At 44.3% G+C, this 13,825-nt stretch overlaps 1 protein-coding gene across 1 annotated transcript in view; it reads right to left on the bottom strand.

The window, feature by feature from the left end:
* LOC104540261 (polypeptide N-acetylgalactosaminyltransferase 10) overlaps positions 1-13,825 on the bottom strand; it is a gene marked incomplete at its 5' end in the record, with an annotated part of 40,713 nt that overhangs the window by 5,158 nt on the left and 21,730 nt on the right. Inside the window, 4 exons of the mRNA XM_010184027.1 lie at positions 879-986; positions 9,331-9,448; positions 10,346-10,529; positions 12,661-12,846. Coding sequence (XP_010182329.1) covers positions 879-986; positions 9,331-9,448; positions 10,346-10,529; positions 12,661-12,846 — 596 coding nt within the window. The remainder of the gene's footprint in view (positions 1-878; positions 987-9,330; positions 9,449-10,345; positions 10,530-12,660; positions 12,847-13,825) is intronic.

Genomic DNA, 13,825 nt, shown 5'->3' with positions numbered 1-13,825 from the left:
ACACCTGTCTGCCATCTCCATCCCATGTGGGAGTACGCAAGAGACAAACACTGAACCAAAAGAAATACAGCTCCTTCCTGAAGAGATGGCACAGACAGGAGAGCACTCCATCGCTCTGACAGGTCATTGCTGGGCTGAGTAATAAATCCAAATCTATAACTAGGACCGTGCTATTAAACTGGGAGACATTTTAACATTGTGCAAGCTGTAAGGCCGCAGAACAACAGGGCACCTTTCTGTGGTTTTCAGTTTTGCAGCCTTCCTGCTCCTTTGATTTTTTTCTCCCACCAGAGGGCAATGCAATCCCTTCTCAATTTGGAAATTAACTGGAGAAACCTAGTGTGTGCTAGGCAAAAGCTCTTTCCTCTTTGGGCTGCACTGGATTAAGAAATAAGATAGCACAGAACGTTCCATCGTGGAAAATTACAGCCTGCCCATTCAGTGGTCTGTGGTGCTTGAAGCTAAGAGGTCTTTCAATCACCCAAACACAATCACCACGCTGAAGCCTGCTGCTCTTGGAGAGCACAGCTATAAAATAACTGAAGTATTATACAAATAAAGCCATATCTTGTTTTTATTGGTGATTCCACAGCCAGTGCCTGGTCGCAAAGTCCCTTCCCAACACGTAGCGACAGCTGATGTTTGCAGCATGGCAGCTGTCTGCACGTGAGTCTACAGCTCCCCTAGGCTCTTCCCTTTGTGCGACACATCCACCACTGCAAAACTGCTCAATGTGACCACTGTACACGTACAATTTATGTGCCACAAAGCCTACATTTGCCTCCCATTGTGGGGTGAGAGGAGACAACTCCTCTCACGGAGGAGCACAGTCACACTGCAGGCAGACATCTGTCACGGGGAATGCCATCGCCACTTACTCTCGCCAGGCTGACTCCTGTTGGCACCTTGTATGGAACGTATTTTCTGTAGATATGACCGACTCGAGAGCAAGGAATGTCCTCCATGCGGCCCCCACACATCCACACCTATGGAACGGCAGAGATACGGATTCACTCTTGGTTATATGGAGAAAAATGAAGAAGAACAAACCCAAGACTTTCAAGCCATAAAAAATCTTAACCCAGATATCTCACTTTAAAGCACACTCTCTCCCAAATACCCTCCCCTCCTTGCCTTAGTCTCAAATCCTATAGCTACCCGCTTAGAGCCATGCAGCAAGCCTTAATTTAGCACAAGTGCTATCAAGCTCAATGGCTAATCAGTTCAGTTTTGCATTCTTTAGAGAAAAGAACAGGAAAAAAATATCTCCAAGCACCCAGAGAACAGCACACAGCATACTTTAAACTGATGTATGTCATTACAGCAACAGTGACCGCAATAGTTAAACTGCACTGCCACACAAGACCTGGGCGTAGGTTGTGTAACGCTGCCTCTGTAGCACAGGTCTTGTGTTATGCAAAATACTCCAGAGAATTCACCATGAGCCCCCGCTCGAGTGCCAGAAACTGAAAGGAACTGCTGCTTTTCCCCATGGTTATCACTGCTCTCATATGGTTTCATTGCTGACATGAACTCATTGCTTTTGCAGCCTTACAATTAAGTAGAAATCCCTGCCTGATGAAAACATAATTAGCTTTTAAAAAGCCCTCAGAAAGGCACTGAGATACAGTGAAGAAATCTACCTTGATGCTTGGCTAATGTCTAGATTAGGCCCAGAAGTTTCTTTCCCCATCTGGGAAGGTTTAATTCTGTGCCAACACTCTGCAACAACTTTCTTTTATTCCTTATTTATAGCGTGGATGTAATCATTTTGTCCAAGTGAAACCAAATGAGATGTTTTCTGAACCAGCAAAACCACTTCATTAGGTTTAAGAAATATATCCATATGTGCTTCCCAGAGATACCTAATCAATACTTAAAGTACCCTTCAGCATGCAAAACAAATGACTTTCTGAATTCTTGAAGCATGGCACTGCCTTGCCCTTCATTTTGTCCCCAGATCTTATGTTAATGCCCCAAAGGCAGCAGTATTTAAGAAGATCCGCTGGCGCTGCAGGCTGATGCAGTGTTCTTGATCTCTCCGCTCACTGTGGCTAATTTGAGCCACCGCAGTTCACTGTACAATGAGCTTAGTCAACAGCTTCACACATAGCAGGCAACGCCATTAATATTCTACAGCGACAATATTAAATACTTAGCTCGGAAGAGAAATATTTGGCCAAGGCTGCTGCATAATTATTAGCTCTGACACTAAAGTCCTCTGGAGTTTCAGCTCTGTCTACTGTTCCTAATAATTACAGTCATTTGCTGACTGCATGCAACTTCACGGAGGCTGGATGCTCTCAGGAAGAGGAATATTTTTCACAGGCAACTTCCAAAGTTCAAGGTACTTAATTACACGTCGTTATGGTGAGAGAGGCAAGAAGAAAGTTGACAAACACTCCTTCTACAGAATTTCAATCCTTTTGTCCCTGCTGCGTCTCGAGAGGCTGGTACAGAAGAGATGAAGATGAAAAAAAGAAACCAGCACTTGGCTCCTGTGAAGTTTCCAGTGGAATTAGAAATGCTCCTTATTCTGTAGCTGCTGTGCTTTTTGCTGCAGAGGGCCACAGTGTGACTTCTCTGCTAGGAAATTAACAGGTAGACGGAGAAAACAAGAACGTGGGGATGTTCTGATGACAGAAATGGTTTGTGCAAGGCTGTAAGAGCTGCAGCAGATCTGGGAACTATACAGAACTGCAGGAACAGCTGAAGAAGCCTTGAGCTCGGCTGCACAGGCTCACACGCTCCTCAACAAGCCGTACTCTCACCCTGTGCACTGCACTGGGAAAGCCCTATCAGTCACAAACAGCTGCATTTTAGTGCAACACCAGCCTGAATGAAAACAGCAGCTTCTTATCCTTCTGCCTGCCCACAGGATGCCTCATCTGCCCCTGATCCCTAAGGAAAGGCTTTCGGTCAGGCCACAGTGAATACTCGTCTCTGAAAGCACGACTTCCCTAAATAATGTGAGAAGCAGACCCTTGCAGCCAACGTGCAGCTGGAAAGGAGAGCACTGTCCCTGCTCTGCAGATCTTATGAGGCAGTAATACAGACAGCACTTATCTACTGAGCGGTGCATTGGAGAGGCAGGGGAATGGGAAAGAACCGAGGTGATGGGCCAAGAGCTCCAAGCTGGTCCAAGACTCCAGGCACAGAGAATGACATTACATAAACAGACGTAATGATAGAAGAAAAGCTACTTAACTGAGTTACTGAACAAGTTAAATCTAAGATCAGGTTTACGTGCCCTTTTCCTAATCATGCTTTAAATTATTTACTCCCAAATGATGCTGCAATTACCAGTGCTGCGTGGAGGCAATGGAAAGCTTCCTAATTCCTGCTAGCAGAGCTCAGTGACCCTTTCAAGGTACTTTGCCAACTCAGTGCCTTTTTAATATTGTTTCATGCTGCAAGTGACAGTGTGGCACTTGCAGTACAAATCTAATTTTAAAAGCATGCTTTCCATTCATTCATTGCTGCTTTGATTTATTTTATTAGTGAGCTGCTTTGTGTGGTGACAGAACTCATTACAACCTCCATAAAGACAATTACCAGTCCTTATCTATAAAACTGGATAAAGAGCGTGACGTGCATCGGTAAAACACAGCTAACAAAAGCATTAGAAAGCTGATGTTAAAGGTCAGGGGAATCACATCCACGGGTTTGTCAAGGAATAACTGCAAGTGAATTCAAACCCAAAACAGCTGTGTGCCAGCTTAGAGAACGCTTCCAGTGACACCGACTGTCACTTACTGTGCTCTCCTCGGGCCAGGGGAGCCACTTTCTTCTCGCCATCGCTGTTTTACAGAGCAGCGAGATGGTGCCTCATCTCCCGGCTGACGTGACAGCAAACATCAGAGCCTGAACTTGATGCACTTAATTTCAATCAGGCATTTACTAGAAGACCATAAGAAGAAGGATTGAAGCTGGTCAGGCAGGCAGTGCTTCACACAATGATCTAATCAGATCTCATTAGGAGAGAACAGGAAATTTCTCTTCCTCCTCAGGCACAATTTTACCAATCTACATTTTGAGCTCGGAATCCAGCAGCTGACAGAACTGCTGGAATTAAGGGAAAATGTGGCTACGCTGAGGTCAATAGGCACACTGCAACAGATTTTTGTAAGGCCACAATCTCACTTTAATAATAAAAACACATACGAGAGGAGTAAAATAATACCACCGGTGATACTACTTCCATTTTCTCAGTGGCCTGGAGAGCTGTAACTCCATATTCATAGAGCAACTCAAGAGCCTTTGTTATGAAAGGCTCGTATGAAAGCACAAGATAATATGCCACCTATTCTCTACATGGGAACGTTATGCTGATCCAATTCCCTTTCTGCTATTTCAGAAAACAATGTCACGTAAGACAGCTGAACCTCTCCTCTCAAAGACACTATACAGCACCGCAGTTGGTGTATGAACACAAATTATCTGGGTATACAAGGTTTATGGTTTCCAAAGACTGCACCATGATGAATCAATGCTTCCCAAGAGAGGGAAAAACACAAAGGGAAGAGCCAAGCCTTGAAAAGAAAGCTGCTTCTGCAGGGCATAACAGAAATAAAGACCATGGGATGGACCAAGGCAAAGAAACTGGCTGCTTGTCTGAGCACACACTGAAAGGTGGGAAGAGAAGGACACAGCAGATAAGTCAAGGGGGTTCTCTGCAAAACAAGGTAGGTGAGGATGAAAGCAACACCAACCAATAATTCAGGAAAACCACAATCCTCTGTTACTGTAAGCATCAGCTGCTGTTGCAGCTGGGACTTACTGCTCTGTTAAGGTACGTCAAAAGGCACTGGGATCTGTGTGTTTGCACAATGCCTTCTCACACAACACACACCAGCACGGCCCCTCCTGACCGTCTGAGGTGTTTGAGAGTAATGATAGCACTTTCCAATAACCACGTTTTGGAGTGGAGGGGTCCACTTTCCTGCTGCCGCTTGGTGGGAGGTTACTCTGGAACCTGAACCAAGCACAGAGGGTGAACCGAGGCCAAAAATTCAAGTCAATGGTCTGATACTGATCTCTGCATTGCCAATAGGAAGGGAGAAGGAAGCCACCCGGTGCTGCAGCTGAGGGCCTTAGAATTAAGCAGCATGTGCTGGCTTTAAAAAAAAACCCACAAAAAAACCCAGCAGAATGCCTGGCCTGTTTCAGTGTGGGCAAACGTGAGCTGCTGGAAAGCGGTGTGAATGTGTGCCTGGAATAAGCAGTGAAAGCTCACAATCAGCACTGACTCCAGCGATACAACTGGAAATGCTGTCAGGAGCGATCCCGTGGCAGCTGCACCACGACCACGCACCTGCCAGGAGCAAAATGCGAACCAGAACCATCCCGCTGGCATGGAGCAAAGGAGGTGCCTGCATTAGATATGTGAACAGAAGCCACAGAGCACTTGGATTTGTTGGAAAACACGCAGCATGGTTTATGCTATGGAAATCAAAAGAAGCAGCCCCTGCTGCTGCTATGGGAAAAGGAGAAATGCACTGATCTGTGGTCACCACAGTAAGGGCAGTGGACATCTCCTGTTGCTGAAGCAAGGACTGAAGACCATGAGCACTGCCCATCTCTTCTGTTTCCCCTTAATTGCTCTTTTCAGGGCAATTGTCCACATGGCTTGTTTGCACCAAGCCCTTTGAATTTTATGAAGGCTTTATAATCTTTAATTACCAGACAAACATTTATAAAGCTGACGCGATCTATCACATAACGAGGGACATTCCAGATTCTCCTTTGCTCTTGAAGTACAATGTATAATTAAAGACTGACAATCACACCACTCAAGATCTGTGGTACAAAATACATCTATATTTATGCCTATACAAGTCAGAGACATCACTTTTTCCTCTTCTGTTTCCCCATACCCAGAAAATCAGAGACTATGTATTTATGGAAGACAGGCGTGAAGCGGTTTAGTGAGGATTACGTAAGCCAAACAGAATAGGAGCCACAAAAATACTGGAAAAGATGCAACACGATTGCAAATAAAACTAAGCAGAGATAAGTGCTGTGCAAAGTAGCATCTGCAGAAAGGAACAGTTTAAATGCCTCATTTATACTGCTCTGAATTAAACACGTTAATCTCGAAGAAAATGAAGTGGTTACGTAGGCAGCAGAACGTAGGTATTTGTTGAGTATGCAGGGGCACTCAGAAAATCAGAGCTACTGATTTGCGTTTAGGAGAGGAAAGACTTTGGGTTGTTGGTCACTTTGGGTAAAATATTCAATTTTGAACACTTGAAAACTTTCAACTATTGCAGAAAAATCTAAAAGACTGGGAAAAACTACAAAGAGGAGAGAGATATGGAAGTGATTCCCAAAAAGCAAAAAGCAGCCCTCAAGGAAGTCCACTGAACAGAAAAACTGGGGTATAAAGTCAAGGGCAGGAGGAGGGAAAGGTAACGAGTGCCACACAGAAATAGCTGTGCACGCTTCTTTCCCTTCCTCCACAGCACAAGAATGCACTCCAAGGTCAGCACCTGGGGGTCCACTGAGACAGAGGAGAGTGGTTCTTACACCACACAGATGCACAGAGCAGCTTGCCTGGAGCACTCTGCAAGCAGGTTCACGAGGAAACAAGGCTCATTTGAACCGCTGTAATGCCTGCAACCAAAATTCAAGACTGCAATCCTCCTGTTGCATCTGATGATGACCTGAAATAGGAAGACCCCTGACCTGCAGAAGTACTGAGATGTAGGCACTGAGCTACTGCGGATATACACAGGTCAACAGAAGGAAGCAACACATGCTCCTCTCTTGAATATGAAATGGATAGACTGGCTCCTTCACGTCTTATCTAGAAATTTCTGGTTTGAGGGGTTGAGAAGACCCAGAATACTGCAAACCAGCAAAGGGTTAGAGAGTTTATTTCTCATTAAATTCCTCCCAGCATGCTATGTTTTCTAGTGATACTTGGAGTACACATTTCATCCAAAAAGCAAGGCTTTTATTAATAGAGTTTGAGCCATCCTCCAGCTAATTGTTTTCCAAGGTGCTTAACACTGATGGTTTCTCTGCTGGCTTCTCTTCAGCCTGAAAGTTTCTTCTCAGAAGGAAGCAGAACCAGCTGATGACAGAAATACATACGATCTTAAAACAGGAAGGCAAGAGGCTCCTAAATAAACTTGTTTATTTCCAGTCTCTCAGCAACAGAGCCCTGGGTTTTAAAATAAAGGCAAAAAACGGTAAAGCACAGCCCATACATACCCAAAAAAGAATATGCTTAAGGAAATAAAAAATAAACCTCCTCCTGGTGAGGCTCGAGAAGGCTGGATCTGATGCAATGAATCAAAGACCAGCAGTACAAAAGAGTACCAGCACCCACATCTCCCAGGCACTGGAATGGATTCTTTGTTAGAGCTGGGCTGCAAATTTGGCACACTTAAATCTGAATTCCCATTAGATAATAAATAATGTGAAAGCAGGTACCCCACGCCTAAAGCCAGAGCTTTAAATTATTTGACAGTGCCCCTTTAACTACAAAATCTCAGTCTGCTTCTAAAGGTAAAAACGTAGCTCTAAGCTCGCCAGGAAATGTCACAGCTTCATAAATTCTATGAACAATCCTTCTATTCTTGCAATTCCAGCAGAATTATTAAATCTATCAGCCACAGATGAATGTATCAATTTATCTTAATTTCTGAAAATGCACTGAGCCTCTTTCAGTTGAAACTTCATTTTTCTGTTGCACAATGAAAGAAAAAAGGGGGTCTTTGCAGAGATTAATTAAAGCAAATTTATCCCTCCATAAATTACCATCTCTGGACTGAAATAAAACACAGCATGTTTCAGAGAGGATAAGCAAACAGATGAAAGAAGTGGTCTTATTTCCTGCAGATCAAGCAGTGCAACTGTCTGCTGTGGCTCTGGAGACAAAGGGCTTGCCCAGCCACTGTCATCACTCTTGGAAACCAGCATTTTCAGAAAGGGCCAAGGAAAAGAGGCTGAATAGTGCCACTGCCCCTCCTGCAGAGAACGACGTTGTTACGCTATTTCCTTACATGCAACACAAAGAATAAACGGCTCTAACTGCAATGCCATTGCTAAAGAGGGTGCTCCCCAGCCTGTCCTTAGTGCCACCGTTACAGAGGACAAGGGACCTCCAATGTGACTTTCTGCGGAGCTTTTTTGTGAGTAAACAATGGAAGAAAAGGGATTGTCTGGAAAACAATGCCTTTTCTTGCTTTGTTTGCTGTACAGTGGTACATGGCGTGTATGTATGGTAAGATGGCTTGCTGAGTAGCTTTGATATGCCTTCCAATTGCAGAGCAGCATCGAGAATAAGGAATCTGTTTTGTGAGAGATCAGCCATGACTTGTTTGTCGAGAAGACAGATGAGGAATTACAGCTGCCAACGCTAAGCTGCGCACGTTTGCATTGCTACCACCTTCTAGCCTGGTGCTGAGGCCAACTGGCTTAGTTCAGTGGTATCCAGACACCTGTAAGCTTATATATGCAATCTCTGAAAGAGAAACTACACAGATTTTAACACAGAAATCTTTACTCGATAGCTCCAGGCTATGGAAAGGATTCCCACCACTAAAGAGAGGATGAGCCATCTGCCTTCAGCAGTCTGGGACATTCCCCTGGGTTTCCTAGAAGGGATTTCCGAGTGCCATATCCCAGGATAACACAGGTACCGGTGGTCTTTGTGGGTCATGGTGACTTGTTACTATTACTGTGCATTTCTGGTCAGCTGGCTAATTCTTATTTTAAAGCCCTGAACTGAGCAGCTTGGTCAATCGGTAACAGAATTGTCCCCAAGCCAGGCAGATAATGATCTGAAGCCACTGCCAGGAACAGCATTATTATTCCAATTGTCGAAGATTTCTTACGGTCATTAATAATCTTCGCTCCTTGCAGACAGGAGTCAGATGGATTGACTACAGGCAGTAAGCTACTCTCATCTCTGGGAACTCGGGCTCAGGACTGAGGTACTCAATTGGGCAAACACTGAGCGGCCTGAATCCTCCTTCCTTCAAGGAGAATATTTCATCTTCTTGCCAGGGTGAGGATGAAGAAGCCCAAGAGTCAGAGCGAGCTCCACGCACGCTGACTTACCCTTGCTGGGAAGAGTGCATGCATCTGAAGCTGTGACCACAGAACAGGGGACACCCCTGCTAATCATGCTCCAAAACTGACCCTCACAGATGTCTGGTCACATCATTGCTGATTCTTCTGTGTACTCTCTTACTACTCCCAGCTCTTTCACCTTTAGTCACACCCAAAAGCAAGGACAAGATAGATCATTCACATTCTGCACCTCAGAACAATTCTTACTTTTCAAAACAAAAGTAATTTCCAGAGAACGTAGCTCACCTTAAAGGATATTTCATACTGCTCTCCTCCCCATATCTCCAGACCTGCATCATACCCTCCCAGCTCCCAGAACCACTTTCTATCGACTGCAAACAATCCTCCAGCCATTACAGGAGACCTTAAGGAAAAACCAGACTCCATATTACAAACACATTCAAAGATACAAATCTCTAGCTAAACATTTAAAAACAATCAAAGCAAGATTCTACAAAGATTCTTTTCACCACCCAGTGTTCCCTGTGCCTTTGCAGCCCTGTTGGAGCATCGCGCAGTTGTTTTTCCATTATCTACTCATTTCCCACTTGCAAATGAGGAGGACCAGACGAGGCTCCCTTCAGAACCAGTCAATGTCTCTCCTCGAAACAGGCCAAGGAGTTCGCCATGGAGTGACAGGACATAACCTCTCCCCGAGGGACCCACACGCTGCACATGTGGTGCTCTGTCTCAGTAGCACGATCAAGTCATTGACCTCAGAAAACATTTTGTTGGGGTTTGCTTTTTTGTGAGCACCGCAGAAGTATAAAGGATAGCAGAACTGTCTCAATGTTGGCAAGCACAGCAACAGCAGAACATAACTTGATCACAGATTTACTTCTGCAATGCACTGCAATCATTGAAATTGCTGTAATTATTCTGCTAGGTTTTCTTCTTCCCCCCACCTGGAAATGACATATAAGCTGCCATTGGTTTGTTGTTTTTGGCAGAGCATTAGAATACTAAGTTACGTTTGAAAGATCTCAGTAATAAATGATCACATTAAATGTTACACATTACAGTTTTAAATGAAATGTTAACTTCTGCAGGAATTAAGGTGGCAAAAAATAGCAATGAAAAGGAGTGTGTTCACAGTTACTACACAATGCATTTCTTTTAAACCAATAAAGCAAACAGCTGCCAAAAAGCAAGTAGCTTAACGCCAGCTTCTGACTTTTACTACACTGAGGCGTAAACCAACACTGTAACAGGGTGTTATTTTGTTAGCCAGCCCTTCGCACGCTGCATTTCAGTAACTTACTCAAAGGGATCGCTGGGATCAAGTTTCTGTAACTCAGGAGGAATAGGGATCCTCTTGTAATACATCTCCCAGTCAAATGCACCTCGCATCGCGTCTCCAGCCTGAGTCTCGTATCCAAAGTGGTCGTGATCAATAACATCAATCATAGGGCAAACGATAGTCTTGCGGTTTCGGGCAATGCGATCTGGAGATTGGAGAAACGTGTTAGAAAACCCGCACCAGCTGGTTCCTTTGACCATGAAATTACAGAAGAGCACACCAAAATATGAAGTTGTCCAAGAGCGACATAGCTTTCTTCCCATGTGTTCTCTGTTGGGTACATGCTCCACTTTATATCAATTTATCTGGTATTTCTGCAATAATCAAGATATTCAAGCTAGAACTACTGAGATAAAAACATCAGGCACTCATGCTGCAGTGACCATCACCCAGAAGCAGAACAGCAAGACACAACCGCACTACCACAGATACCTAAACCTCCAGGTTAAAACCAGACGATCCTGGACTTTGTGAACAGTCCTTGTTTCAACGAGTGACCGGGATGTGAACCCTCTCTGCACTGATTCCAAGCCAGGGCAATAACCCTTTGTACCACCCACCTTTAATTGCTGTGCCAGAATCTGGCAGGAAGTGATTCAGACTAATGGCACAACTACTCGCAGCAGGCTCAAGAAATGCAAGTGTGCCTCCTCCCCTCAACCTTTTCTTCCAACCAAATAGCACAAGACAGGATTAATTCCTGCATAAACATCTGGAAATTCTTAAATACGTTATTACTGAGGCGGTCTCTTGCTGGAAGTTAACTTTCAGAGCAGAGGCGACAAACAACATTTCAGCTTCCAGTGCACAGAAATCCTTTCTATGCTTTAAAATTAAACCATACTCCACGTGTTCTCATTTAAATGGCATTTGAGCTAATTCTGTCCTCCTTCCCCAGGGCTCACAAAGCTGAAAATGTTTTACACTACTGCCAGACACAAACTGTAATGAAAGCAACAGTATTACAGCCATCCTGCTGACACGTCTGACTGGTTTTTGCTTGGCGTTTTGTTTGACTGTTGTCACCACGGTTTATTTGACAAAGTCACACCTCGGAAAGCTTTGACAGGTCACTTGCAATAGGGTTGTAAAGGAGTTTTGTACCGGCCAGAGGCATACAGGAACCAGAAACGGAAGGCACTGTCCTTTCAGTTAGTCATCCTTGAAAAGAAGTGACACTGTAAAACTGATGCGTCCTTAACGATGAAGCGCTGCCTTGGAAAGGACTGCACACGTTCTACAAATACATACCAGGAGCTGCCATTCACAAGGAGTATTTTCCACGGGCTTGCAGATTATGAATTTAAATATAGTTATATAGGAGAAAAAAAACCCCAACCCTAAGAGCTACTTAAAAACTGTATGTAAAGATCTTTTCTGTATCATAAAGTCAGTTCTGGGCCCCTCAGTTCAAGAAGGACAGGGAACTGCTGGAGAGAGTCCAGCGCAGGGCTACAAAGATGATCAAGGGAGTGGAGCATCTCCCTTATGAGGAGCGGCTGAGGGAGCTGGGGCTCTTTAGTTTGCAGAAGAGGAGACTGAGGGGAGACCTCATTCATGTTTATAAATATTTAAAGGATGAGTGTCACGAGGATGGAGCCAGGCTCTTCTCGGTGACAAACAATGATAGGACAAGGAGTAACGGACATAAGCTGGAACACAGGAGGTTCCACTGAAATTTGAGAAGAAACTTCTTCTCAGTGAGGGTGACAGAGCACTGGCCCAGGCTGCCCAGAGAGGTTGTGGAGTCTCCTTCTCTGCAGACATTCAAAACCCGCCTGGACGCCTTCCTGTGCAACCTCATCTGGGTGTTCCTGCTCCGGCAGGGGGATTGGACTGGATGATCTTTTGAGGTCCCTTCCAATCCCTAACGTTCTGTGATTCTGTGCTTTCTCTTTGCAAGCTGCTGAATGACCATACGATAGTTTACTCTTCTAGCAAGCCACAAATTATTTAAGATTTCATTTAGTGAGGAAACAGAATATGATCTCTGCTCTTTAATTAAGCAAAACACGATAGGGTTATTGTACAGTGCAGTACTCTAGAACAGAAAAAAATCTGGTATTATAGGCTACAAGTTGCCAACAATTCACCTGTGCCTTGTGGTTGGTTGTTTTTTGGTTTGTTTGTCCCTTTTAAGACATTTCATCTTCCTTTAGTCCACTTACAGCATGAGGGGAAAGCAGCAGGTGAAAAGAAAACAAATCCAACACCAACATCTGTTTCTGGCTCTTTATCACTTCAGTTTTCAGCCACGTACAGCACCACACGCTTACCAAGCAGAGGTGGCAGCCAGTTCACGTTGGCCTCGCAGTGGGAGTCCAAGAAGGTGATGACATCCCCGATCGCCACAGAGGCCCCCAGCATCCGTGTTCTTATCAGCCCTTCTCTCTTTTTGGTTCGGAGGATTCTTACATTTGGAAACTGGGCCATGTAATCCTCCAGGCGTTTCTTCAGGTGTTCTGTATGAAAAGGAGACATTTCAACACTGTAACAACTGATTTCTTAGAAATGCGCTTTCTTCTTTACCTGAAGATGATGCCTTTGGAAGTACGTCCTGAAGAGTAAACAAGTGCAATAATAGGAAAAAGGAAGTAAGAATAATTTATTTAAAATCCAGGGTTTAAACATGACTTCTTAACCAAGGCTTCTGAAGATGTTCCACAATCTTAGAAGCAATTAAAATGAAAAAAGAAAGAGGAAGCAGGAGAAGCTGGAGGAGTGCAGGATGAGAAAGAAAGCAGCAGAGGAAGAGGAAAAGGAATGAAAAGCCAGCTGGCAGACCTCTGGGAAAACTTTGTCAGAGCTGGGATCCTCAGACACTTTTGTGGAAAACCAATGCAGTCGAGGACAACTCTATAGCCTAGACATAGGACAATTTACTTTCAGAAGTTAACTGCACTCAGTGCATTTAAGTTGCATTTGGTTTCTTCAAAACACACAACGTGACCAAGAGCAAGAAGACAAAAGAGCAAGAAGACTATTCAGACATCCCTCCAAGCCAGCAAGGCACAGGCGCTGTATATATTTGGATGGCTACATTAAGTGCTTATCAGAGGAGATATTTGCATTTAAATATGGAAATATTTACGCTACTGAACATGGACTGGAGCCACATCTGAATTAGTGCAGACACTTGCAGTCACCACGATTCACAGGAACTCAAACAGGAGAGCTGCAGAAAAGGATTACTGAGTGGTCAAAACAATGCCCAGCTTGTTTAGATGTGCAAATGAAAAGCTTGGTCTACATCAAGAGTGAGGGGCACACAGCTGTCTTTATCAAAGAGTGAAGCACCAAAGAAAACCTAAAAATAGGCGAAGCGCTGACACTGGCCTAATCGCTAATGGGTTGATCTTTAGGCATCTGAAGTTCTGACTTGACAGCAAACTCCATTCACAGTGTGCCAGGGACTGTTCATTAATGCATCATATCATCCGC

The sequence above is a fragment of the Mesitornis unicolor genome, unplaced genomic scaffold (assembly GCF_000695765.1).
Source record: "Mesitornis unicolor isolate BGI_N332 unplaced genomic scaffold, ASM69576v1 scaffold1195, whole genome shotgun sequence".
Taxonomy (NCBI): domain Eukaryota; kingdom Metazoa; phylum Chordata; class Aves; order Mesitornithiformes; family Mesitornithidae; genus Mesitornis; species Mesitornis unicolor.
This window is presented reverse-complemented; position numbering and strand designations above follow the sequence as displayed.